We start from the raw sequence: 27,916 nt of genomic DNA, 5'->3' as shown, positions 1-27,916 counted from the left end.
TTAGGTGCATGCCAGCGAATCTGCCTTCTGCTTCTTTTGTTTCTTTTCCCTTTTTGTTTTCTTGATGGTCTCGGGCTTCTCTGAAACACAGAAAGGATCGCTCGTTGGCTGGGAGCCGGGAACGCTTCGAAACCTGGTTTTACTTCTCAGCTCACTGCGGTGAAAAGAGTTTGTTTGGAAAGGGAAACTCCCTGTGCAGGGAGAGAAGCTAGTGATTGGAACAGGAGACTGGGAGCCCCACCCCTCCATCCAACCCAGCAGGACTCCTGGGTTCTCCTCCCAAGTCTAACACTGACTTGCTTTGTGCTCTTGGGGTCATTATTTAATTGCTCTGTTTAGACCTCAGTTTCCCGATCTGTGAAGTGGGGATAATACTATTGACCTCCCAGGGGTGTTATACTGAGCGCACAAAGGCTGGCCTGAGCTGGAACTCAGGAGACCTAGGTTCAACCCCTGCTCTGTCCCAGACTCTCTGGGTGACCGTAGGCAGATCACTTAATCTCTCTGGGCCTCGGTTCCCATCTGTACAATGGGAGGATAGATCCCCCCTCCACCTGGTGAACCCTTGAGTTCCCATTCAGTTCAATGGGGACAGGCTGCACCCCTTGGGCTGCAGTTCTGACCATGCTGCCCCCCTCTCCCCTCCCTCCCTTACTTTATAGCCAGGGCGTGTGCAGGCTGCAGCTCCACATCCAGCCCAAGCAGCAGCCAGGTCCCCCAGATCGGCTGGCAAAGTTCCTACCCAGGCTCTCTGGGCCGAAAGCTCCCGGGAAGTCAGAGGGGTTCCCCCAGCAGAGCAGACTGGTTGGAAGGTAGAAAGGAGCCAGAGGTGGCCCCAGAACCCCCAGCTCATGCCAGGGCTGTTTCTCGGGCATCCGGGGTAGAGGGAAGAAAAAGCAAAAGTTCACAAGTTCTGTGCTGGGAAATAGGGGGTCTCACTTCAGAGCCATCTCTGCCGTAGAGAGGAGCAGGAGAGCAGCACAATTGAGACCCCCACCCTCTTTCTAGCAGGGGGCTGGGCACTCGGGAGCAGGCTTGGGCTGTGTGGTTAATGGAGAGAGACCCCCCTGACCCAAAGCCCACTGGAGTCGGTGGCTAGATGCCCAGCCGCTTCAGATCAGAGTCAAACGTTCCTCTCAGCTCTGCCCAGCAAGCCCCCGGGCCAATGTGCTGTGGTCCCTGCTCCGGCGGATTTAGAAGGGGATCACACCAGGCTCTGTCCTGGGCCTGGAGAGGAGGGTGTGTCCCTCCCAGACAGCCTGGGGAGGGGGGTCTCTGCAACAGCCCCCAGCGTAGTAGGGAAAAGAGCCCTTTCCCCACCCCTGCCGTGTAGACCCAGGGTCAATGGGGGCTGGAACGAGGAACATGGGAAAGCCGGAGGGAGGGATATTAAAGAGGAGAAACATAAAATGGCAGGAGGAGCCTGGCGCCCTGTCAGATCCCTCACATCCCTGGAACTTTCACTGGTGGTGACAGTGTCGGACGCACCCCAGGGCGACTGGGAACACAGGAGAAGCGTTTGCTCGGTGCTCCTCCTCGCCACGGCTGCTCCCAGCTCCGCTCCGCGGCAAGGAGCCCGGCTGCCGCGGCTTCCCATGTAGCAGGAGATTCATTCTGCATTTTTCTTCTCATTTGTGGTACCAGCCACAAGCCCCGAGCGAGTTGGCTCCCGGATTGCCCGCCCCAGCAGTAGCTCCTGTCTCTGCTGGCGTGCGCCACGAAGGGGACGTTCACACCGGGGGGCGGGGGAAGGGGAAATTGTCAAAGCCCCCCAAACAATACAGGTTTCCACACACACAAATGCATGTTGACCCCGAACAATCCCCCGCAGTCCTGGAGAGGACAGGCCACCTAGGGCCTGAGCCAGCAGAACAGGGAAGATTCCCATTGATTTCAATGAGCTTTGGATCAAGCCCCTATGTAGCTCCTGTCATTGTAAACTCCACAAGCCTATATATAAAAACTATCCCTGGGGGCCATTCATTGATCACACAGAAGCAGCGACCTCTGCAGGGCCACTGAGAGAAATGTGGGGCCCCAACACGTCATGTTCGCTGGGCTCCAACCCCTCCCATTTCACCCCAGGTACCGAGGTTTTGGGGGGACCCTAGTACCCTTGTCCCCCCTTTCCTCCCCTCTTGTCAGCCCTGCCCCCCTGGGATTTAACAGCCACCCCGCAGGACAGTTTAGGACAGGAAGTGAAGAACCCTGCATTCAGTCGCAGGGGGAAGGGGTTCTGGAGGTGAAGTGGAAATGCCCTCTTGGGAATTTGGTCATGACACGAGGGTTGACACCCCTGATCTTGCAAAGGGGCCACAGACTCTTTATAGGCACCAGTGGTCCGGCGCCAGGCTTTAGGCTTCATCTGAAGGGTGCCCAGCATCTCCGAACTGCAGTGTGACCACTGATTCAGAGAGAACAGAGCCACCTCTGGAATGACCCAGTCCTCTGTCTGGCTCACCTAAGCCTCTGGGCAGAAAACTAGCGAGGGGCCTATGCACTGCTGAAATACCCACCAGAGCTGGGATTTGGTGGGCTGAAGGCCCAGTGTCCAGGCTGAGTTCACTCTCTGAACCAAGGTGTAAGCTTGTGCCTGCGTCTGGAGCTTTGACAAGACGGACCCGTTGCTTGGCCGTTTGTTCCCAGGGGGTTTCTGATCCAGGGACTGCGCAGGATTGTTCCCAACTCTCTGCCTTTCCTCTCCCTACATCTGCTTCCCTGGCTGGGGGTCTGTTTTCTTTTCCCCTTCTCTGTGTTACCCCGGCAGCTTTGAGCACGGCCCATACTCTCTGTTTTGTTTCATGTCAGTTCCCAGTGTGGACTCCAGCCGATGATGTTACCTTGAGCTGCCAAGGCCCAGGCGGACAACAAAGCAAAAGCCTTTCCTAGCTTCCCCCAAACGGCATCTGTAAATCAGATTCACTGACGGCCTTGGAAAGATCTGATGCTCCAGCGACTGCCCCGTGGGGAGGCAGAATCCCCATTCCAATGTCTCCGTTTGAAAGGAGCCCTCACGTTTAAAACTCCCCCCGCTCTGCTCTGGTAGCTTCAAAGGGCTGCTCCAGCTCCATGCTTTGCAATCCACGGGGGATACACTGAGCCATCAAAGGAAACTTTGACTCATCAGAGTAGCAGCCGTGTTAGTCTGTATCCGCAAAAAAAACAGGAGTACTTGTGGCACCTTAAAGACTAACAAATTTATTTAAGCATGAGCTTTCGTGAGCTCACGAAAGCTCATGCTTAAATAAATTTGTTAGTCTTTAAGGTGCCACAAGTACTCCTGTTTTTTTTTTGACTCATCAGTGGCTCGGATGGGAGGGCTGCTCCTCCCATGAAGTGGAGAGAAGTCACCCGAGGTATCTGATGCTGCCACAACATCTCGTTCCTTTCACTAGCCCTTGCCTCTTGCCCTGGAGTCGGGAAGGGCCCTAATTATTCTGTCTTCTTTTGGGTCCACGTTAACCCTTTAGGCCAGATGCTGGGGGAGGCCTTGGGAACATGCCTGATGTGATGGCTCTGAAGCAACAGCTACGTTGACCCATCAAGGATCCTCTTCAGCATCACAGCCCCCGGGATCTTGTGTGCCAGCACTGTAAGGATGGTGACAAGGAGGCCCAGGGCCGAGTCAAGATTGTTGACGGGCTCCCTCCAAGCTGACATATGGATTGTCCTGCCTGGATCTGTTATTCAGCACAGTAGGAGATGAGGGTTTGTGGTTATGGAGCAGCACATTGTTTTGAAAGGTCGGTGACTAATAAACATGCAATTGCGCACGCGGCAGGGAGGAGCAGCCAAAGCAACACACAACACAACACAACACACACACCAGCCTGGCTCAGCGCCAGTGGAACATCCCGCTTCAGGAGCAGTGCGTACAGGAGCAGTTTTCAGAGCTTGGGTGAGGAGGAGAAAGAGGAAAAAGCAACATTTCCCCTAAATTCATGCCACCTGGCTCCCATTATGCGCCCCAGTGCTGCGAGGCCAGCGGAAGATCGCGGCTCCTGGGCATCATTATTAGCGGAAAATATTTGTGACTTATTAGCCTAATACAAGCTGAAAGGGCCAAGGAGGAGGAGGAAGAATGTCTCTCTGCTCAGCCTCCAGATCTCTATTTACTTCAGCCCCTCACCCCTCCTTTCCCCACCCGATCACTCCTAGCTCCCTTTCGTTCCCCCTTCCCCCACCTCTTTTACGAGCTATCGAGCAATCGACTGATCGCTCGTTTGCTGTCTCCCCCCTTTGGCTTTTCTCACTTGAAGCGATGTGCTCGTCACCCAGCAAGCCCCGGCTCAGAGCCGTAAATCACGCAAACGCTGGGGCCAGGAACTGGGATCTCATTCCAAGGGCGACAGACCAGCACTCCCTACAAGCCAAATACGTCTTAGAACACTCCCGGCCCGGCCAATCACAGCCAAGAATGACCTCAGCCTCCTTCTGGTTTCTGTTGGGCCCAAAGATCCACAGCAAGGATTTAGATTTGATTCCTAAGCAGAGAATCCCCTGCACTTGTCTGGGAAACGCGAAAGTGGCGGTGGCTGGATACAGGTTGACGGTGGCAATAGAAGGGTCTATGGTTCAGCAGCAGGCCGTCCTTGAAGCTGGAGGCTCCCCAGTTTGGCTAATGGGACTGGCTAAGTTTGGAATTAGGGCGCAGGATGGATTTCATGGCCTGTCAAGGGAACATTAGAGCAGTAAAACCCAATTTAGCCAAAACCTCCTTGGGTCAAGTCTCCTGGCTGGCAGGGGTCATTGTGCAGCCACAGCTCAGAAATCACCTTTCTAATACTCAGTATGAATTTAGCAAATATGCAGGTGTATAATCCTTTGCAGATCTCTAGAGCCTTTTAGCCAAGGACCTCAGAACAGTGATGTATTATGTCTCACTCCACCTCTCTGAGCCAGGTATTTGGCAGATGGAGAAACTGAGGCAGACAGCAGAGTCACGGGAGGTAGTAGTGGAGTCTGGCCTATTTGTCAGGCTCCAGCCTCTAGTCATGCATGCCCAGTTTGGCCCGTTTGGATCAGTGCCTTAAGCCACACGCCCACAAGTGAGACACTTGTGCTCAGCACTTTGTAACTCCGTTGTCTTTATTCTGATGTTTAACAAAACACCCTGAACGCAACCCCTGAGCTTTGCAAATGGCTAAACCGAGCAAGTGGCTGCTCCCTTCCTATGGTTTGGCCTCCTCCCATGTTGTGGGAGAGGAAGGCCTTGTGGCTCTGGCACAGGCCTGAGGACAAAGGGTACGGCTGCACAGCTATTTTTAGCGCGGCCGGCTGCAGCGGGCTGTGCCGGCGTCCCCAGCGGGACCTGCACTCAATTCCTGGTTCTACCCCAGCCTCCCCGTGCAAGGTCTGAGCGATTATAGACACTTCCTGGCTCTGCCCTTCCCGCTTTCTCTGCTTGACCTTCAAGCCACAGCCAGGTGTTCACAGCATAGCGGTTGGCTAGACTGACAGAGCAACCCCCGGAAATGGGAGTGTAAAGGGCTGGATCCAGAATTGCTTCACCCATGTGGATGCTTGTGTGAGCACAATTTTCTTCCTAGCCAGATGGATTATGGACATGGGCCTGGGCTGATTTCAGAGATGCGATCCAGGCTTCCCGGTCACGACAGGTGTGCTGATATGGGGAAATCATATGAACTCAGCACCCTTCTCTCTGGTTGTTTAGGGACATAAACAAGGTTTGAATTTCCCCCAAATGGCTCTAAATACAAGGAGTAAATCCAGTCTCCTTGGCCAGCCCGCTTGGGCATCATCTCCTTCCACACCCCATTCCTCACCTCCAGGGCAATGCTTCCTCATTCTACACTTCCTGGAGTCCAGCAGGGCCGGGCAGGGCACCGCCTCCTCTCTGGTGCTCCTGACGACTTCGCGTGCCCTGGTCTTCGATCCCCACTTGCAGCCACATGTTCTCCCCTCATTGCTGCAGGGGCTCCATTCGCTCCAGGGTCCCATCTCACACATCTCTGGCAGGGGCAGGAAAGAGCAGTGACGCAACAGTGGCCTTTTTGCCTCCTGCAACCACACTTTGCACGGCCAAGTTTTCGCGTGCTCAGAATTTCAGATTTATGTGCACAAAACCCCAGGCAGCCAGATGCGTGCGAGCACAGCTTGAGGGAGGGGCCAGAGCTTGGATAAGAAACGCTGTGGACGGACTTGTAGAGACTGCAGCCTGAGGCTGGGGGAAAACATGCCCTTCCCCTTTAATCCTGAGCCAAAGCTCCCTGAAGCCCATAGGAGCCTGGCCTTTGATTTCAGTGGGCTTTGCATCAGGCCTGGAACCTGAGCATATGCAAGGCTGGCAAAAATGTTGCTCTGGACTGAAATCCTCTATCTGGTGCTGGGGGATCCCAGGCCCATGGGGGATTGTCCCGGCATCAGCACAGATGGGAAAGGGCAGAGGGAGGAGTGTCCCCAAGGGAGAAGGGGCAGAGATTACGCAAGACTTACCCTGGCACTCCCTGGTGCTGGCCTGGGCCGTGGTGTTCGGCGGGCACGTGCTGAAACACTTCCCTTTGTGCAAATAAAACTTCTCTTTGCATTTCATGCAGAAATCTTTGCTGAAGCAGCTCTCGCAGCTCGGCGACCTGCACTCTGCAGGGAGGCACGGGGCACCAGTCAGTGAAGCCGCCCCTTGGCTGGCAAGAGGAGTGTCAGGGCAACAGAGCAGGGCCCCTCTAGTCACCCGGGGATCTCAAAGCCCATTGGCAACATTGAAAAATCCCACCCCCATGTTAGTGACGCAGAAAGGTGAGGCGGCTTACCCCAGTCACACAGCAGGGCAGTGATGGAGCAAGGAATAGAACCCAGGAGTCCTAGCGCTCAGCCTGCTCCCCATGCAATGTAAAGCTGCCTGTAGGGGCAGCGTTCTTAGTTGGGAAACGAAGAGGCGAAATCCGGACTTCTCCCTTTCCGAACGGCCAGCGCGTTGTTTGGCATAAGGTGGGGCATGGCGGGGGAGGGCAGAGCAAGAGGGAGCTGAGCGCCCCCCTCTGGACAGCAGGTGAGCGCTAATAATAGCTGGTAGGAGAGCTACGTACTTGTGCATCTGTTGACCTCTTGGCCTCGCAGCCCAAAGTAGCCAGGCGGGCAGGCGTGGACGCACGCCCCGTACTGGCGGATTCCATCCCTCCAGATCAGCAGGAAGAGACGCTGCTGGCAGGCAATGCACCCGTTATCCTCCGAGCACATGACGCAGCCCGTGCAGTTCTCAAACAAGCCAGCGCTCGCTGCAAGAGAAAAGAGGCAGAGAAGAGCGGCAGTTGCCATCAGCTGGTGTGTGGCACGAGCCAGGAGCAGGGGGAGGGGGGAACAGGGTTGAACAAACTGCCCCAGGCTTTCTTGCCCTACATAATTCCCAGCTCCCCAGGCTGGGCTGACCATCGCTCCAGCTCGTGCAGGGGCGGCTGATGGGCAACGTAGGCTTGAGAATGCCAGGGAGAAGCCAGGGAAGGAGGGAGTGGCGCTAAATAATAGGCAGGTGGAGGGCTGATGAGATGCTGGTTTGAATGAAGTGTCTGGGCTAACCCTGCAAACTGCTCACTCGCTTCCACCAAAAGGCACCCAACTCAGCATCCAGCCCCACCGCCCCCCTTGGCTGGAAACCGAGGGGCTCTCAACTGCCGCTCATCCCCATCGCACCTGCCAGCGAGGGGTGGAATTAGGGGCTGTGCCGTTAAGGGCTGAGCTTCCCAGACAGAGTCCAGGCGGGGTGCTGTGGAGCTCTGGGTGGGCACAGCCCATTGGAGCTGGACACAGGTACTGAGTGATCCCCAAGTGTCACGCTGGGGCTAGGGACGCCTCCTGAAGCTAGCCAGGAGCATGCTGGGTCGGAGGAGGAGTGGGAGGGTCCCACGGGACTGCTGCCAGCGGGAGCTGAACATCAGGACACTTCAAGGGCCGGAGAGAGGCCCCCAGCCTGAGAGAAACTCAGATGCCAGTCCCCGTGTCCACGGGCTCCTTCACGTGTCCACGTGTTCTCCTCGATAGGGCAGAGCACCTGTCCCCGAGCTTGTGATCGCGCACCTACGTTTCTGCTGCGCTGCCTGCATTGGCTCCAGGCCCACCGCAGCTCCTGTGGGTGTCGGCTGGAAGTGCAGACGTTACCAGGCTGGGTCAGAGCAGAGACCCGCCCAGTGCAGTCTCCTGTCACCAGCCACGGCCTGTCCCGCTGCATCAGAGGCAGGGACAGGAATCCCTGCAGCAGGCAGTGAGGAGCCCAAACCTTTCCTCAGCCGCTCCACGCAGGCTACGCCCAGGTGCTAGGGTTGCCAGGCGTCTGTTTATTGACTGGAACGCCCGGCCGAAAAGGGCCCCTGGTGGCTCCGGTCGGTACCTCTGACCAGGCTGTTAAAAGTCCGGTCGGAGGCGCAGTGGGGCCCGGGCCTAAGACAGACTCCCTGCCTGCCCTAGCTCCGCGTGGCTCCCGGAAGTGGCCACCAGGTCCTTGCCGTCCGTAGGCGCATGGGCGGCCAGGGACGCTCTGCGCTTTGCCTGCACCCTGAGTGCCGACTCCGCAGCTCCCATTGGCTGGGAACCGTGACCAATGGGAGCTGTGGGGGCAGCGCCTGTGGGTGTGAGGGCAGCGCACGGAGCCTCACTAGCCCCAGGGACCTGGCGGCTACTTCCTGGGAGCCGTGGTAAGCGCCACCGGGATCCTGCACCCCGAACCCAACCCCTTGCCCCAGTCCTGAGTCCCCTCCCTCACCCAACATCCATCCTGGAGCCTGCAGCCCTGCCCCAGCCCTGAGCCCGCTCCTGCCCCAGCCCTGAGCCCGCTCCTGCCCCCCAAACCTCTCATCCCCGGCCCCACCCCAGAGCCCACACCCCCAGCTGGAGCTCTCACCCCCCTGCACCCCAACCCCCTGCCCCAGCCCTGAGCCTTCTCCTGCACCCTGAACCCCTCATTTCTGGCCTCACCTGGAGCCCGCACCCCCAGCCCAGAGCCCATCGCCACCCCCAACCCCAACCCCCTGCCCCAGCCCAGTGAAAGTGAGTGAGGGTGGGGGAGAGCGAGCGACGGCGGAGGGGGGATGGAGTGAGTGGGGGCAGGGCCTCGGGGAAGGCGGGGGCAGGGGTGTTCAGGTTTGTGCAATTAGAAAGTTGGCAGCCCTACCAGGCAGCACCGGCGCCAGCTTTCCCTGGCGCCAGTGGGTGCTCGTGCTCCCCTGCCCCTGGCCCCGCCCCAACTCCACCCTTTCCCTGCCCTGGCCCCATTCCAAGCCCTTCCCCAAAGTCCCTGCCCCAAATCCGCCCCCTCCCTGCCCCTCTTGGGCCCCTTCCCCAAATCCCCGCCCCGGCCCTGCCTCTTCCCCGAGCTCACCACGTTCCCCCTCCTCCCCCTCCCTCCCAGCCGCGCAGAACAGCTGTTTTGCGGCGCAAGCGCTGGGAGCGAGGAGGAGAAGTGGGCACGCAGCGCGCTCGGGGAGGAGGCGGAGGTGAGCGCCTATGCCAGGTGGTAGCTCTCAGCTTTACCTCCCCAGCACTGGCCTCCTCCCCTCTGCTCTGTCCCTCTAAAGTTCTCCCAGCCCCGGGCCTGGGCGATGGGTACAATGTGCCTGCATGTGCCACTCTGCTGGTGCCCTGGAGACTGAGCGCTGCAGACAGAACACCAGGGAAAGGATGTGTCAGTCCCACAGCCCCCTGCCGTGATCCTCCATCCGTAGGCAGGCACAGCCCCAGCAGAAACAGCCGCCCCACAGCGCTCTGCTGCTCCGCCTCAGCCCTCTGCTCGGGGAACCACGTCCACAGCAGGACAGGTGCCCAGCCTCCATCTCCGTCGAGGGCTCTGCCAAGGCTCTCTGCTGTCCTGGTGGGTGGGCGGGCGGGAATTAGGACGCCCTTTGGTATCACACAGGCTGAGAAATGGGGAATGACTTTTGGACCCCACAGATCGGTATTTGAACGAGTGTCCTAGAAGAGACGGGCTCCGTTCTCCTTCACTCCTGGCGTCTGTCTGCTTGTAATGATGTCTCTGAATCACTCAGCCCTCCCTTTGTGTGTCGAACATTCCTGGTTGTTTTTCATGGGCCAGTACTACAATAACATCTGCTTTTCCAGAACACCATTCCCCCAAGGATCTCAAAGCACCTCACGCGAGCCCCCTCTGTTACAAAAAGGGCTGAGAGAAGAGCTCAGTCTCATCCTTCACTTATATGCACATCGGGGCTGAAGGGTCACACACAAATAAACACACCCACAAAACCACTGGCATCAACTGTGGGACATTTCAGACATGCCTGGGCTGTTGGTAGAACTCTTTGGAACTGCGGCTCCGTGTGACCAGTCACCAGCTGCTCTGTAAAATCAAAGGCCTGAGACACACAAGTTAGGTACTTAACTATGAACTTTACTGACCACCTCTGTGCTGCGTGAGTAAAGCCTCATAAATTCTGGCCCAGCAAACTTGCCAGGCAGGAATCTAACGGGAAGATTTCCAGGACATTCCATGGAGAGAAGGGTGATAAATACAAAATGAAATTTACAGCACAGGCCAGACCTTGCGGTCCTTGCCTAGCCCATAGGCAGCCAAATTCCCCTGGAGTTCGGTGCATTCTGGTTTTGAGTAAAGTACACACTCAGGCCCTAATTCTGCAACGTATTTAAGTCCATGCTTAACTTTGAGGCTTCGGAGGGACTTAAGCACATGCTGCAGTGCTTTGCTGAATTGTGGGCTTAGCAAAGATTGCTAGATTTGTCCCTCTGTGCTTGAATAACCGTATCTAATTAGTGCCCATAACGCGGTACATGTGGGAGGCATCTTTAGCCAATTAAGTAACGGTTGCACATATCCCAGAGCATGTTAAATCAAGGATCAGTTAGTGGTTACAAATATTCCCTGACCTGAAACAATTAGCCAAGGCCTGTTAAATGTCAAAGGAAAGGAAGAAAGTTTAGGAAACGTTACAAAAAGGGTAGGGCCAGTTATCATCTTATTGCCCAATACTACAATCAGGGCCGTCCCTAGGGGGGTGCGAGGCCCGGGACCGCTATGGGCCCTTTAGCATTTTGTATATAGGGGAAATCTGGTGTAGGGAGGGGACACCAGTGCTGGGGGGCGAGGGATGATGGAGAGTCACAGGATGGCACGTGTGTTAGGGGTGGGGGCCCCCTGTGCTGGGGGCGTCCCAGAAAAGGGAGGGGTCTGGGGCAGAAGGGCAATGGATGGGGTCAGCCTGGCTCCGGCGTGTTCTGGTGGCGCTAGGACGCTGGCGGTGGCGGGCGAGCAAGAAAAAGAAATACAACGCGTGCTTCCTGCCGGTGAGTGCGGACCCAGCGCCAGGCCCCCTGCTAACTCCCTGGGCCGGCCTGGCCCCCCAGACACCCCTAACCGCATCCCCAGGCCGGCCTGGCCCCCCAGGCACCCCTAACCCCATCCCCAGGCCGGCCTGGCCTCCCAGGCACCCCTAACCCCATCCCCAGGCCGGCCTGGCCCCCCAGGCACCCCTAACCCCATCCCCAGGCCGGCCTGGCCCCAGACACCCCTAACCACATCCCCAGGCCGGCCTGGCCCCCAGGCACCCCTAACTCCATCCCCAGGCCGGCCTGGCCCCCCAGTCACCCCTAACCGCATCCCCAGGCCAGCCTGCCCCCCCCAGGCACCCCTAAACCCATCCCCAGGCCGGCCTGGCCCCCCAGGCACTCCTAACCCCACCCCCCTGGGTCAGCCTAGCACTCCCGCACGGCACACGCACACCGAAGCCCGGGGCCCCCCATGCGCACGGCCCGCAGCAGTCGCCCCGATTCGCCATACCCAAGGGACGGCTCTGATTACAATAACATCTGCTTTTCCGTAACACCATTCATCCAAAGATCTCAAAGCGCCACAGAGATATTAACTAACCCTCGGAGCGAGGTGGTATTACATCCATGGTGGAGATAAGTAAGTTGCAGTCAGGGTCGGCTCTAGGTATTTTGCCACCCCAAGCACGGCAGGCAGGCTGCCCTCAGCAGCTTGCCTGCGGGAGGTCCCCGGTCCCGGGGATTCGGCGGCACGCCTGCGGGAGGTCCGCCGAAGCCGTGGGACCAGTGGACCCTCCACAGGCATGCTGCCAAAGGCAACCTGCCTGCCGCCCTCGCGGTGACCGGCAGAGCGCCCCCTGTGGCTTGCCACGCCAGGCACGTGCTTGGCGTGCTGGTGCCTGGAGCCGCCCCTGGCTGCGGTACAGAGATGTTGAACAATATAACCAATCTCAAGCCACAAAGCAGAGGCAGGAAAAGAACCCAGGAGTCCTGAATCCTTTTCCTCTGCTCTAACCATTACATCACCTTCTCCCATTGGAGAAACACTGGCAGCAGCTGGTGTCACAAAGGGAAGGGAATGGAAGGGGAGGGGCCCACACAGAGGTGATGTTTGCCCTCTATGAATCCATCACCGTTAGCCCAGGTGCTGGCATGAACATGAGAGAGGCCAAAGCTGGTCTGAAGAGAAAAATGAGCCAGTAAATATACACTGCACCACTACTGGAACCTCAAAGGTAGAGACACCAGAGTTACGGACTGGCTGCTCGACCGGACACCACGGGGAACCGGAAGTAACCAATCCGGCAGCAGTGGAGACAAAAAACAAAACAGCCCCCACATCCCCGCCCCAAACAAGTTCTGTTCGGTGCCTGCATTGCATCTGGGCTGCCTGTCCCCACCCCCACATGCTGGGCAGCCACCGACAGAGATGGGGACGCTGAGATTCGCAGGCAAAGCTGGGAGACCCCACGGCCAGCCAAGACAGACGGCGCGGGAGCAGCACTGGGCTCTGCAGCTTTCCTGGAAGGCATGGGTGCTGTTTTTGGTCCCCTCCCCCAGCTGGGAGGGGGGCGCTGTTTTCACCCCCACCCCCCCACCGGGAGGACTCACCTCCCACCTCTGCTGGCCAAGAAGCTGCCTGCAGGGAAGTCGCCTCCCGGCCCCTGGAACCTGCCCCAGGCCCGGGGTGTGAACTGCTGGAGCCAGAATTAGGAACATTTCAGAGTTACAGACAACGTCCGTTCCCGGGGTGTCTGTAACTCTGAGGTTCTCCTGTATGTGTGTACACACACACACACACGCACACACACACACACACACACACACACACACACACACGTGCACACACACACACACACACGTGCGCGTACACACACAACCCAAAAGGGCCATATCCTCAGCTGGTGCAATTTGCTGCGGCTCCACAGATTCCAAGTTTAAGCATCCACCACAAGCAGAGCGCGGCTGATTTGTACCCGGCCCCAAAAACTTTTATTTCCTGCCCCCAGCAGAACGTGGACTCGCACTCACCCCAGAGCAGAATCCAAGGGGCTCGGTTTTATCTTCGCATCATGCCTCAGCCAGCTCTCAGCCCCTCCGCCCGACCGGCCTCATTCAGGAACTCAGGCTGTCTGCCTCAGGCACCTGGCAGCCCCTGCCTCTGACTTTGCAGCCCCGCTTTGGCTCATGGAACCGACTGGGACCTCCGAAGGGACTGTGCATCCATTGGCCACATGTGGATCCCCGGCTTGCACGCACAAATTGCTATCTGGCCACGCAGCTGCCTGATTTACATGTGCAAAATGGGCGTGTGTCCATATTTGTCGGTGCAACGAAATGTGGGCACAAGTGGGTGTGAAAACGTGCAGCCTGGCTAAAATCCCTGTGGCCCTGAAGCTCTTTAGGACACAAATGATCCCAAGGCCCATGAGTATCTTCTATAGGACCCAGACTGGGATGGGGATAAAGCTGAGTTAATTCTGCTCAAGCTCCACCCACAGTCCCAGTCTCACTGGGTGGCTCTGCTGAAACCACCAGCAATGGTAGAGTTAAAACATACTAAAAGGGAGGCCCTCGTCCAGGTACAAAAATGCACTCCTACCTCGTCATCTAAAGGCACCGCACACGCACACGCACACGCACACCCAGCCAGCCGGGCCTCTGGCTGCGTTAGTCGCACTGAGAAGGGTTTGGGGCATTTGCTCATATAAAGGGCTCGACAGCTAATATTTGTAAGGAAATCGTATGTTGTGCAGTAACTGCACCAGAAGCGCTGGTGTGCCTCCAAGTGCTGATTCAATCTGTAATGGATCTTATTGCATTAAGCCAGGTTTTCACATAGCTAAAGCTTAATAAAAACTAACTGGGCAAAATAAAAATCCCAGGGGCTGAGAGAGTCTCTATATTGATACCTCTGGGGCTTGATCCAAAGCCCATTGGGAGACTTCCCTTTTCCTTCAGAGAGGTTTGGATCAGGCACTTGATTCTCTGGGCACTTTTGTTGCATCTGTCACTTAAGCCGCCCTGCGGCTGCATGTGTTTGCGTGCAGTAACCATACAGACAGCTGCAGCAGAGTGTACGGAATGTGCATGTCGGTTTTTGTAGTGTCAAGAACCATAAAAAGGTCATCAGCAACTTTAACAATGGTATCGGTTCTTAAACAAAATGTAGCTTCCAGCTGTCCTGGTTGCCCAGCCTAAGGCTCTGATGTGTCTCAGCAAAATAGAGTTTAAAGCCAATGAAATAGACAGTGAAAGTCATGTTAAGTGGACCAAGGAACCAGTGAAAAGGAGGATCTGCTACACATGCCAGGGAATGTTATTTGACAGGAATCTCAGAGAAGATGGAGCCACACTTGATACCAAAACGTAACCAGTTAAAATACAAACAGCCAGATTCTGATCTCACTGTCCACCGGCAGGATGCTACTGACTTCCGAGGAGCTACTCCTGATTTACCAGTGTAAGCAGGAACAGCATCACACCCGTGAGCCCTTTTCTTCCTATAAAGCATTTGAAAGGCACATGTGTTATCAACACAGAGTTTTCATGTTGCCAAGACATTGATCTCCCTGCTAGCTTTCCCAGTCATAAGTGAGACCAAAACATGACGCCAATTAGAATAATAGAACCATAGAACTGGAAGGAACCTCGAGAGGTCGTCTAGTCCAGTCCCCTGCACTCATGGCAGGACTAAGTTTTATCTAGACCATCCCTGACAGGTGTTTGTCTAACCTGCTCTTAAAAATCTCCAATGATGGAGACTCCACAACCTCCCTAGGCAATTTATTCCAGTGCTTAACCACTCTGACAGTTAGGAAGTTGGACATCCTAATGCCCAACCTAAACCTCTCTTGCTGCAATTTAAGCCCATCGCTTCTTGTTCTAGCATCAGAGGTTAAGAACAATTTTTCTCCCTCCTCCTTGTAACAACCTTTTATGTACTTGAAAACTGTTCTCATGTCCCCTCTCAGTCTTCTCTTCTCCGGACTAAACAAACCCAGTTTTTTCAATCTTCCTTCATAGGTCATGTTTTCTAGACCTTTCATCATTTTTGTTGCTCTTCTCTGGATTCTCTCCAATTTGTCCACATCTTTCCTGAAATGTGGCTCCCAGAACTGGACACCATACTCCAGCTGATTGTGTGCAACTGATTGTTCCTTCCTAAGTGGAGTTCTCTGCATTTGTCCTTATTGAATTTCATCTATTTTCTTCAGACCATTTCTCCAGTTTGCCCAGATCATTTTGAATTTTAATCCTATGCTCCAAAGCACTTGCAACCCCTCCCAGCTTGGTATCGTCCGCAAACTTTATAAGTGTTCTCTCTATGCCATTATCTAAATAATTGATGAAGATATTGAAAGAACCAGACAAGAACCGATCCCTGCGGGATCCCACTCATTATGCCCTTCCAGCATGACTGTGAACCATTGATAACTACTCTCTGGGAACGATTTTCCAACCAGTTTTGCACCGACTTTGTAGTAGCTCCATCTAGGTTGCATTTCCCTAGTTTATTTATGAGAAGATCTTGTGAGACAGTATCAAAAGCTTTACTAAAGTCAAGATATACCACGTCTACTGCTTCCCCCCATCCACAAGGCTTGTTACCCTGTCAAAGAAAGCTGTCAGGTTGGTTTAACACAATTTGTTCTTGACAAATCCATGCTGACTGTTTATCACCTTATTATCTTCTAGGTGTTTGCAAATTGATTGCTTATTATGATCTACATGTTGCCTGGGGTTTTACGTAAGCAGTACCTAGCGTTGTGCAATGGGAAGAGTATTGTGCTCAAACGGTGGGTGTGTCCTGTCTGTGCATTAAGGCGGGGGTCCAGAGTGCCCCAGCAGGTCTCCTGGGAGAGGCTGCTGCCCTACCTGGGACCAGTCTCTCGTGGTTTAACATTGTGGAGGGCCTGGGAAGCTGTGAGGTGGTCGTTAAGACAGGGGCTGCGTCCCCCCAGGGTGGACTTTGATATGGGTTTCCCAGCGGCTTACAGCACATCCCAGTTAAGGGAGAAAGGAATCCTCCTCCAGAACCACTTCGTAGAGGGGTTTGCACACTCAGAGTGGGGCTGGCAGCTTGAGCCTATCACCATTATTATCTATTACCCGGATTTCCATAGCCGCTGGCATCCTCTGTCAGGATGCAGGCCCCAGTGTCCAGGCACTATAGGAAGATTAAGCGTGATCTGGTCACTACCCCGAAGAACTTAGTCGAATAGCCGCACACCCCTGGGGCTTCCGTCTCCAGCTTCACCCCCCCACACACACCAGTGTGTGACTGTCCATTACAACATCCCCTTCCCCCCTGCAGCCAGCTGGCATCCCAGAGCTGGTCCCATCTCCTGGGCAGTGGCCGGTTCGGAACAACAGCACAGGCATCTGCTCCAAAGCAGTTATACTGCAGCCCACGTGCTTCCCGTCGCCAGTCCGTCTTCACACGGGGCCGCATCCAAACCCCACTGAGATCAGTGACTCCCGCTGACTGGATCAGGCCCTCAGTGGAGCGTCCCTGGCAGGGGCATCACGACAGAGGGGAATCATGCAGGTTCCCCCGCCCCCAGCAGCCCCAAAAGCGAGGAGTGGGGCACTAACCAGGTGGACAGTGTATCAGGAAAGCAACAGCAGGTGGGGGTGGGGGTGGGGGTTATGTCCTTCATTAACCATGGTCGCTGCAGCTGGCTACTGTACCCCCGCAAGGGAGAACCCAGCCCCTGCCCAAAGAGCTTACAGTGCAAGCAGACGAGCCCGGCGCGACAGCTGCCAGAAGTGCTGCTGGGCTTGGGCAACGAGGGATGCTGCTTGGCTGCCCTGCTGCCCCCTCCAAGGAGCCATGTCCACTCAGACACGTTCCCAGCAGCCAGGGCAGAGGAGCTGCTGTAAGTGGCTTTAGAGAGAGTCTAATTACACCCAGGATGGGGGCGGGGTGGGGGCGCCTGGTGCTGCAGGCTCTGGGGTTTGGCTGGTGGCTGTGTACTCAGTGGACAGGGTGGGGTTATGGGTTAAAACAAGGGGATCCAGGAGGGCCCTGTCTCCTGTAAGAATCTGATACTTTCCCCCTGTTCAACACAGCGTATTAAAAAGCACTGAATGGACAGGGAAGTTCATTCATGGGCTTGTGATCCCTTCTCAGTTTAACCCTTTGTGGAGAGGTTTCAAAGCGGCAGCCGTGTTAGTCTGTATCAGCAAGAACAAAGAGGAGTCCTTGTGGCACCTTGGAGACTAACACATTGATTTGGGCATAAGCTTTCGTGGGCTAGAACCCACTTCATCGGGTGCATGGAGTGGAAAATCCAGGAGCCGCTATAAATACCTGAAAAGATGGGAGTTGCCTTACCAAGTGTGAGGTCAGTCTAAGGAGACAAATCTCAAACCAACCCACGATGCTGAATGAATGGCCCTGCTGCCAACCATTGCACGGGGCAAGCTGAGGCCTGGAAGAGGAAAAGGTGATGCCATACAGCCCTGCAGTGCTGGAATGATTGGCAGGCTCACGGCTGGAATACCCAGGGGGCATGTTACACAGCTGGGCTGATAAGCACTGGTTAGGACTGGGACTGCGGGATTAGAACAGAGGTTTGTGCTAAACTCCAGGAACACAGGTACAGCTCTGGCGTGTCTCCGGGCTGGAAGAGCAGGAGGTGGGCGAGCTCTGGATTGCTACAGCAGATCACTTTGCAAGCCAGGGCCGGATTAGCAGGGGGATAGGGCAGGTCGGGAGGGTGGGGCTGGAATGAAGGCGCGCCACTCTCTGGCTGGCTTCATGCTCGGAGCAGCGGCAGCATTGCATGGGGGGCTCAGGACTGGGAGGGCAGTGGGGGCTGAGACAGAGGAGCAGGGTCAGAGTGGGGCTGGGGAAGGCTGTCCGGTCCAGCTCCCTGTGTTCTCCTGACTGAAGAGGGGGACGCCACCTTCTGAATGGAGCCCAACCAGGTCCCACATTCCAGCTGGCATCTGTGCAAGTGTGGAGAGAGGAAAAGCAGAGAGAAACCGAGCCCCTCTTGCTGACTGGGCCACTGCTCCGGCTCGACGCAGCCCTCCCGCTCCAGCTCCCGGCCAGAGGAGAGCAAAGAGTGAAAGTGCTTCGAGCCTGGGTTCTTCCACGTTCCACCCGCCTGCAGCGGGGCCACGCTTCGGCTCTCCTTGTATTTGACTGGGGATGGCCAAATCGTAGGGCCAGTCCCGGCTGGAGATGGAATGTGACCAGGATTCGGTTCCTGTTTCGTGCCACCTGAAGGACGCCCCCTGCCAGCCCAGCCACCGCCACCAAGGGGGTTGCTGTGCTCCCACAGGGCAACAGCTGCTGAAAGCACCTCTCGTTAATCAGAGGCCGGCTCAGTCCCAGCCATGTCAATGGGGGCGGATGCTGCGGCCCAGCAAGGTGCAGCTCCTTTAACGTTGAAACCTGCCTTGCCCACACAGCTGGGATAACTGATGTGCAACCGGGGGGCTCCCTGCTGGGATAAAGGGGGGTGGGATTGGCCCTGGTGGGGGAAGGGGTCTGTGACCCCGATCCTGCAAGCTCCCACTGACATCAGCTGGAGTGTCAGTGATCAGACTTGCTCCCATGCTCAGCTCACTCTGCCTCGCACTCCTCAGGCCAGGGTCACCCCCCCCAGATGGAGGCAGGTGCAGCAGAGGGGGCCATTGCTCGCACGCACCCGGTGGGACAGCCCCTCCCATCTCTCCCTAGGGGGCAGCTCTGCAGTCTGTGGCTCCTGGACGCAGGCAGCACACAGGAGCAAGGGGCCACAGTCCCCCGCATGAGGGAGGCGGGGGAGAGGGGGCTGCACTCTCTGTGCATCATGCTGGCTCTGTGCATCATGAGGCCACTCGGGGAAAGGAGGCAGCAAGAGAGAGGCCGAGGGGTGGGGGTGCCCTTCCCCTCCCAGCTGGGTCGGGGAATCCCTGATCTCGCAGTCTCAGCACTGCAGGCACCCAGCCCCCCGGTCCTGGGCTGCAGGGCAAGCTAGAGGGCCCGATACAGAGAAGTCAGGGCCAGTCAGAGCACTTCCCATGGCATCATGAAAACTCCAGCTCCTGCGTGGCCCATGGGTGGAGGCCCTGACGGCTGTGTGACTGCCTGGGCTCGGCGTGTCGGCACTTCCCCATCAGGGAGACAGGGCGCACGGAGCCTGGAGGACAGAGCGTCACAGCAAGGGTGGGGGGGAATCCCCAGGCTTGGCAGCCAGCTGAGCCCTGGGCCCCCCTCCCGCAGAGCAGGTTTCAAAAAGCAGGTATTACCAAAAGGTCCCTTGTGTGGGTCTCAGCTGGGGGCAGAATCCAGAACTCCCTGAGTCCCAGCCCCACAGCCTTGGCTTGCGTCGGAGCATCTCTGCAGCAGCCTGGCCTAGCGAGGCCAGGAGAGTCTCGCTCGCTGGGTTCAAACCACTGACTCGCTGGGCGACTCTGAGCAAGTCACTGCCCCTCTCTGCAGCTCAGCTCCCCCATCTGTAGCAGGAGGGTTCCAGCTCTTCCAGGCCAGGTGGTGATTAGTCAGTGGTTCTGGGGCACCTTGAAAATGCCAAGGACTCTGTAGGTGCGAAGCTAGGGCTGGCAGCGGCCACAGGCCTTTCATGCCAAATCCCCAGCACCCACTGAGACGTGAGGACCACCGAACAGAGCCGAAAAATACTAGCCACTGCTTCCTGGATGCCTGCTGGCGACACTCCCGTGAAAGGAGCCCTAAGAGTCTCCTCTCCTTTACACTAGGGTAGCACCACTAACTGAAGTAGATTGACTCCTGATTTACACCAGTGTAACTGAGGTGGAATCGGGCCCCATTGCATTTGGAGGGAGTGGGGGGTCTGGGAGAAGCTTCTGAAGACAATAGAGAAACCCCAGGTACAGTTAACAATTTAGCAATTCCTGTTGCTCAGTGAGAGGAGGAGGGAGATGAACCCTCAGCAGCTGCCTTCAGCACAAACACCAGCGTGCGCTGCCTGACAGCGAGGGAAGCAGCCCCCGGGAGAACCCGGCAGCTTCCTTTGGGGCAAGGGCCCTGGTGCCACGTTCCAGCTGACTGCCCCAAAGCAGCATCTCTCCTGGCTCCCGTACCTGGTTCTTTTACACAGAGGCATTTGCCATGGCTGCCTTCTCCCCCCGGCCCCGTTTTCAGATCCCAGGACTCAAAGTGGCACCACGCTGTGCTGGGAGGAGGCTCATTTATGGCCACGAGGATTCGATATGGCTTGGCTTTCCCCTCCAGTTAATAATGCACCTTGGACCCATTAAGTTGTTATGGTCAACATTACATATTTGCTAAATGCCTGCAACATTTGTGTGCCGAGCTGTAGCTGGAGGGACTTCACTGAAATGCCGAGGGATTTACGAGTGTCTATTGCGCTTTTAGGTTTTTATGATATTTTTTGCATTCTCTGTCGACAATTTGTTTGGGAGCTGGGAGCAGAGCAGCTGAAAGAAGTTTGTAGTTCCTGGCCTAGCTTGGGAGGGCACCAGCTGAAACAGACAAGGTCTACTCCACGAGCCATGGGCGTGTGACAGAGCGCTGAGAACCAGAAGCTGAGCCAGCACTGGTTACTGTAAATCCAATTAGCTCCCCTGGAGAGGGCCTGATTGAGGGGAGGGGTGGCTAATTACTAGTTCGGCCTGAGCGGGGCAGAGCTAAGGGGATAATTAGCCCATTAACTGCCAGAATGGGAAAGGAGCACCAGAAGGAAGTGCCAGGAGAGCCGAGCCGAGCCATGCCAGGGTACAGGTAGATCTCTGCCTGGAGCAATCTCTCCCCTCTCTGATGATTGTATAACACCGTAGAATTGCTGCCCGGGGCTGTAGGAGGGTGATGGCTGATAAAGCACAAATACAGTGCTCTGCGGTGTTACAGACTGGGGGGATCAAAGGCAGGAGTGCAGGGCCATGCCTGTCCCAGGGGCTCATGCCCGGCATGCACACACGCTTGCACTAGCTCTCAGTGGGCTGGCACGAGTATAGACAGCCGTGTAGCCGCAGCACAGGGAGTGTCGTGGCGGCAGGGCCCAGCTGTGCCGCATGCAAACCGGCCTGAAACCAGTGGGTTTGTGCTTGGCCCAGCTCAGCCAGGCCCCCGCTGCCGCTATCTGGGCTATTTATACTCACGCTGGTTCCGTGAGAGCGACACAAGGGGGGCCAACCACACCCCTACCCTGTAGTATAGACCTAGCCATGGAGAAATCACAAACAAAACGGTTTCCTTTGCCGAGGTCTAGCTGTGCTCAAAGTGTAAGAGAAGCAGCTTAGAGTAACGCATCCCCCCATGCAGCCCACACAGGCTGTTTGCGAGCCCTCGGCCTTTTGGGCACCGGCCCACTCTGCTTGGTGAGTTTGGCCATGTCCCTTAAAGTCACGTGAAGGGCGAGAAAACATGAGTGTTGGTGCTGATCCTGGGCTCATTCACACCAGCGTAGCTCTGCTGGCTTCAGTGGAATTCCTCCTGATTTACACCGGACACCTGATTCGTGCAGGCTCTAAACTGGTGAGACTCTGTAGCTGTGGGGAATGTTTTGGAGTGCGTTGGTCAGGCAGCCCTGGCTCGGCGACTGCAGAGGGAGCTTTGCCTACGCCAGGGCTGCAGGGCTGGGCCCATTCGGGAAGGTGTGGGGTTCACACCGTCGTCCCTTGCACCAAGGGTGCTTGGGAGTCAGGTTCCATTTCACCCAAACCTCCAGAGCTGAGGAGAGGGGAGTGTACATTTTGGGGAGAGGGAAGGGAATGGAGCAGCAAACTCAAGGCCCAGACTGGTAACTTCAACAGCGAGCAGGAGAACAAGTGTGATGCACTGGTAAGCACTGTCCCTTCCCAGCACCGAGGTGGGGAGGGGGAGGTATGCACCAGCCCTGACAACATGAATGGGAACCACGTGTATAACGATGGGAGGAAGCCTTAAAAAAAATTCAAGAAAGAGCTAGATAAGTTCATGGAGGACAGGTCCATCAGTGACTATTAGCCAGGCTGGGCAGGGATAGTGTCCCTAGCCTCTGTTTGCCAGAAGCTGGGAAGGGGCGACAGGGGATGGATCACGTGAGGATTCCCTGTTCTGTTCATTCCCTCTGGAGCACCTGGCATTGGTTACTGACAGAAGACAGGATACTGGGCTGGATGGACCTTTGGTCTGACCCAATATGGCCACTCTTATATGTTCTTAGACATAGAAACCCCCAGCATGAGAGTATGTGAAACAGGATTAGTTTTGTGGAAGAGGGGAGAGCGGGAGTGAGGCCAGCAAAGAAATAACTGATGCCAAAAGGAGCGATTGTAATTAGACACGTTGTTTTAAGTATTGATTTTATGTTGCACGCTTCTCACCTGCAGTGTATATGTGGAGTCATTAGAGATGGTCCCAATCCAACCCCCCAGACACAAGCACTCCCAAGCTGTGCATGGAGTTTACAGGTCCCATCATGACAGCCCCAGGCCCCAAATCCCTCAGATCCACATTTTGCAGATGGGCCATAGCTCTTTTATTGATGCTGATGATGCTGATGATGCTAGGAGAAAAAGGGACGCGAGAATCCCAAGGTAGCACTTATGCACGTGAGGTCTTTGTTCTGATTGACTCGCAGACTGTGAGTACATCAGGGATTCTGGCTCCCATCCAGCACACCACTTAAGCACATAGAATCATAGAATGTCAGGGTTGGAAGGGACCTCAGGAGGTATCTAGTTCAATCCCCTGCTCAAAGCAGGACCAATCCCCAACTAAATCATCCCAGCCAGAGCTTTGTCAAGCCTGACCTTAAAACCCCCTAAGGAAGGAGATTCCACCACCTCCCTAGGTAACCCATTCCAGTGCTTCACCACTCTCTGAGTGAAAAAGTTTTTCCTAATATCCAACCTAAACCTCCCCCACTGCAACTTGAGACCATTATTCCTTGTTCTGTCATCAGGTACCACTGAGAACAGTCTATGCTTCAGTGAGACTACTCACATGCTGAAAGCTAAGCAGGAGCATAGGTGCTTTGCTGGGGTGGAGCCCAATTTGGTACATGAGCTGGCTGAGAGAGCAAAGAGAAGTTTTGTGTGGCTAACGCACCAATTCATACAAGCCTAAAAGTCTTTGCTCTTCTCTCTCGGTCAGGTCTCAGTCAGATCCCATCAGCTGGGGCTGGCCTATTCCCACAGACACTTCAGGCTCGGTATTAACATCCAGGAGCCAGGGTCATGCTGCTGCACCTCCTCTGCTCGGCTCTGTGCTACTGGGGAACTGTCCAGCAAAAGAGCCCCTAGGAAGAAGAGCAGAAAGGATCTCAGTGACTCCGTCAAGCAGAGGGAGCCAATGACACAACCGAGCCAGAGCCACACCCAGATGATCACTCACTTTCTCACCTGTAAAGATCACAGAGGGAGGGATGGAAAGGAACCTTGACCCATCTACCATCAGAGGAGTGACGTTCTGGAACAGCCTTCTCAGGGGAGCCGAGGGGGCAAAAAACCTCATTTATGGAGGAGATGGTGTGATGAGACTGCCTACAGTGGCATGGAGCTGAACTGCGACTAGAGATGGGACACCAGGTAGGGAGGGCTTTGAGTTACGACAGAGAATTCTTTCCCAGGTGTCTGACAGCTGGGTCTTGCCCACATGCTCAGGGTCCAACTGACGGCCATATTCTGGGTCGGGAAGGAATTTTCCCCAGGTCTGATTGGCAGAGACCCTGGTGGGGGGGTGGGGGGGTTTGCCTTCCTCTGCAGCATGGAGCCCGGGTCACTTGCACGTTTAAACTAGTGTAAATTGTGGATTCTCTGTATCTTGAAGTCTTTAAACCATGATAGGAGGCCTTCAGGACCTCAGCCAGAGGTTAGGAGTCTGTCTGTGATGTGCAGGAAGTCAGACTAGATGATCACGATTGTCCCTCTGGCCTGAAAGTCTAGGAGTCTAGGAGACACAAGACAGGGTGTGCAGGTAAAGCCTGATCTGAAGCCAACTGAGCTCAATGGGAGTCGTTTCACTGGCCACAAAAGGCTTTGGGTCAGGCTCTTAGTGTTTGAGGTCGAGAGCTCTGGCCTCATGTAAGGGAAGAGGTGCATAAGGGCTGCCCATGCTCTGCTACTCCGCCAATGGACTTCCGTCCTGACCCTCGATAGCCCTGCTGCTCCGGTCTTGGGCAGCTGTTCTTCAAATCTATTCACTGCTCAATTTATGCCACCCAAAACCATTTGTACCAACCACTGTGAAGCAACCTATGAGCTACTAGAACCTGAACAGGGAACATATCTGAGCCATGTGGTAGCTTAAAGTTGAGCTATAAATAGCCAACGTGCCTTCAAAGGAGGAATTGGGCATCATGGGTATAGAACTCGCCTTGTCCCCCAGGATATTTCCTTGTGGGGTGTTCCCCAAATTCCCTTTGCTGGACCACTGTACAGCTCCTGGCTGACGCTATCATTCTTTGATGGCTCTGTGAAGGTTTAAATCTACAGTGTGGACAATAACTGAGAACTGTTTGAAGGTCAAATCCCTGAGACCATAAGGGGGACCCTGGGCCCATGAGCAATCGCAGGCGTCTGAATCATCAGTGATTGTTTTTAAATATTTCTTTCACTCCCTGGTGTTTCACTATATCAGGTCTTGCTATTTCTAAGTTGGCTGGAGCCAAGGCACCTGTGTTTGTCAAGCCACGGCTCTGATTTCCCATGAAGTGGCTTGGCATTGCCGGAACTCCATTCACAAGCAGAGACATGCATCCGACCAAGTGGGTATTCACCCACGAAAGCTCATGCTCCAATACGTCTGTTAGTCTATAAGGTGCCACAGGACTCTTTGCTGCTTTTACAGATCCAGACTAACACGGCCACCCCTCTGATACGTGACACAAGCAGAGAGTAATTCCTGATTTACACCCATGTCAGTGAAATCTGAATCAGACCCAGAGGCGGGTAGGTGACTTGCCCACAGGTAGGCAGATAGTCAGTGGCAGAGCCAGAACAGAACCCAGGAGTCCAGCTCCTTTCAGCATTACAAAAACCGCCCCTCCCACAAGCACAGACAATGAGCCAGATTCTAACCTTAGTTATGCTGGTATAAGCTTGAAGTTTCTCTGTAGAATTTAAGGGGGTTTCTCCAGACTTGCACTAGTGTAACCGAGGTCAGTATCTGGCCCCATATTTTGCCTCTCTTGATTAAAGCAAATTCTCTTTACAGGCTGGCGCCTCACAATAGGGTGACCAGATGTCCTGATTTTATAGGGACAGTCCCAATTTTTGGGTCTCTCTCTTATATAGGCTCCTATTACCCCCCACCCCGTCCCGATTTTTCACGTTTGCTGTCTGGTCACCCTACCTCACAAGCCCCCCGTAACAGACTTCATGCCGGATCCCAGAGGCGTGCTTGCCTGCTCTCAGAGGAAACGTTTGGCATCTGGTTAGTCTCTGCAGCCAGAGACAATCCCAAAGGTACTGTCTGGCTCTCAGAACGCGCTTCAAGCAACACCAGCTGAAGGATGAAAGAAAATGGCAATTGGAGAGACTGAGACTGGACCAGACTCCAGGATCCCTTTCCCCCCGTCACAGGATGAGAGCAGCCAGTGGCAATTACTGGACCCTGCAGTAAAAGCCCTGGACTCCCTGTGTTTCTCCCATGAGCAGTGCAGCGAACTGCTTGGCTACGCAGCCTTGGGGCCATTTGTCTTAGACATGTTGTTGTGTTCGTCAGTTGTGCAATATTTTAAATACGAGATGAACTGACGCCATTTGTTTATCTACACCACAGAGTCAGTGGGCCAGATCCTCAGCTGATGTAAATCAGCACAACCCCATTGATTTCCATGGAACCCCAGGGATTTACACCAGCTGAGGACCTGGCCTTTTGTACTGAATCTTCAGAACATGAAGAACATTGGCACATGCCTCCAGCATGGTTGGCACATGCCATGTGCGATCACGGGGCTTTGCAATGGATATGTCTTGCACAACACATAATGAACACCCGCCCGTCAACTCAACACCTTTTACAAAAGCACACAATAAAAACAGAGAACATTGATTTGACTCCCATGAGACAACTGAGTAGCCCTTTTCCCATTAACACTGGTCACTTCTCCAGCAGACTCTGATTACAAAAGTGAGTTGCTCAGGACACAGGGCAAGGTATAAAAACAGGGGCAGTCCTGATGGCTGCAGAATTCAGACTGATCTGCCTGACGGCCCTAGTTTGCTACCTGTGTGCAGGTGAGAGGCACTTCCTGCCCTGCTTCGAGCCAGATGCAATATGATCTTCACCCAGTGTTGGCCATTGGCTCTGACCATACGTGAGTGCTAGACATCAGCGGAGGCAGAAAGAAGATGCCAAAGGAGGCCACTCTTCAGCCAGGTGGTGCAGAGAGGGCTGCAGCAGGAACGGTCTCTCTGAGCAGGTCTGTTCTTTCATGGGGGGATCTATCTGCAACAGCAGCTGGGAAGAGCAAAGCCCGAGCCTTCAGACAGCAATCGATTCGTGGTCCCCAAAGCCAGGATGAAACGTCTGTTTCACCCAATGAATCCCAGCTAGCGGAACGGGCGAGGGAAGTTCACCAAAGTAGAATTTACCTCAAAGAGCCAAACTTACCCTTGGTGCAGTTGACTCAGAGATGACACCAGGATGAATTTGGACCAAAATGTTTGAATCTGTTTAGTGAGGAGCTCTGGCCCTGACTTTCCCACCCTCCCCACCCAAACAGAAATATCGACCCTGGAAAGGCTGGGCAGCCAATCTGCTGTACGCGGGATTCCAGTGCTCTGCAATGGCACAGCCACTCGCCTGGGCACCCGCCATGGTAGCTATTGCTCCCCTACTCTTGAGACGAGGTATTGCACAAAACTTGGAATCACCATGAAAACCAGCCAGTTCTGCACTATCTCAAAGCCATTCCCTCGGACAAGCTCTCCAGGTGACAGTCAGCTAAATTACCCATCCCCCCTTCCCCAAAATGACCCGCTCGACAATATACAGAACACTCCTGGCACTTTTGCAAACCCCAGCTGAGCTAGCCCCACCGCAGCGCCAGGCAGCGCGGAAGCATTCGCCCCCGTACAGACGAGAGCGAGCTAACGATGAGGGGGACACCAGAGGATCAAATGGCAAAGTTTGTGTCTGTGGTCGTAAATTAACCCTGGCCTCTCCTTTTGCATTGCTCAGTGCCCTGTCCCCTATAACAGCATCTGGCTCAGCTCCAGGCATGACGAACATGCCCCCCGCATGCCTCCCTCATCCTATGGCGATAACGTTGCCAGACGATTTTTTTTTTGCCCACCTGCCAATTCTTCCAGTTGCTTGGGCTCTCTCTGAGCCCAGGCTGCCCTCCCCGAGAGCAGCTCTGCCTGTTGCTATCAAGCTAGAAAGGCGAACTGCAGTGTGTACTGTACCTTGTTTCTTCCTTCTGTTCTGCATGCGCATTTCCATGGAGTTGATGAATAACAGCAACATGAAAAGTATCCACTGCATCTGGGCAGGAGTAATTTAGGGCAGGAAAGGAATCAGATCATCCAAGCGGCTGGTGTGCCTCCTGTCGGATACAGACCGAGCGAGGGCGGCAGGGAGAGAAAGTGGCTCTTGCGAAAGCAGAGCTCACAGCATCCCACGAGTGGCTTAAGCAGTCACGCAGCAAAGCTGGAAGGTGGCATGAATGGAGCATCGAAGACCCGGGCGGTGCTCAGTCCACTGCTGGGATCATGGTGCCGCAGAAGTGATGGCCGGTCC

The 27,916-nt window shown here is 55.2% G+C and overlaps 1 protein-coding gene across 1 annotated transcript; it reads right to left on the bottom strand.

The window, feature by feature from the left end:
* Positions 1 to 27,661, bottom strand: RSPO4 (R-spondin 4). The gene is made up of 5 exons (XM_039499151.1): positions 27,583 to 27,661; positions 7,047 to 7,235; positions 6,457 to 6,600; positions 5,787 to 5,972; positions 1 to 80 (listed from the first exon to the last, which is right to left on the bottom strand). The coding sequence occupies exons 1-5, from the start codon at positions 27,659 to 27,661 to the stop codon at positions 1 to 3; spliced, it is 678 nt and encodes a 225-aa protein (XP_039355085.1).
* Positions 27,662 to 27,916: the final 255 nt, after the last annotated feature.

The sequence above is a fragment of the Mauremys reevesii genome, linkage group 13, assembly GCF_016161935.1.
Source record: "Mauremys reevesii isolate NIE-2019 linkage group 13, ASM1616193v1, whole genome shotgun sequence".
NCBI lineage: Eukaryota > Metazoa > Chordata > Testudines > Geoemydidae > Mauremys > Mauremys reevesii.
Note: the sequence above shows the minus strand (reverse complement) of the source record. Positions and strands in the feature narration are given on the sequence as shown.

What these genes read in the sequence shown, in the direction of transcription:
- RSPO4 (XM_039499151.1), bottom strand. Translation starts at nt 27,661, where the DNA reads ATGCAGTGGATACTTTTCATGTTGCTGTTATTCATCAACTCCATGGAA. An exon ending in GAACAGAAGGAAGAAACAAG is followed by an intron (nt 7,236 to 27,582) that starts GTACAGTACACA and finishes TTTCTCTTGCAG; the next exon opens with CGAGCGCTGGCTTGTTTGAG. An exon ending in GAGGAAGCATTGCCCTGGAG is followed by an intron (nt 81 to 5,786) that starts GTGAGGAATGGG and finishes TCTGTGTTTCAG; the next exon opens with AGAAGCCCGAGACCATCAAG.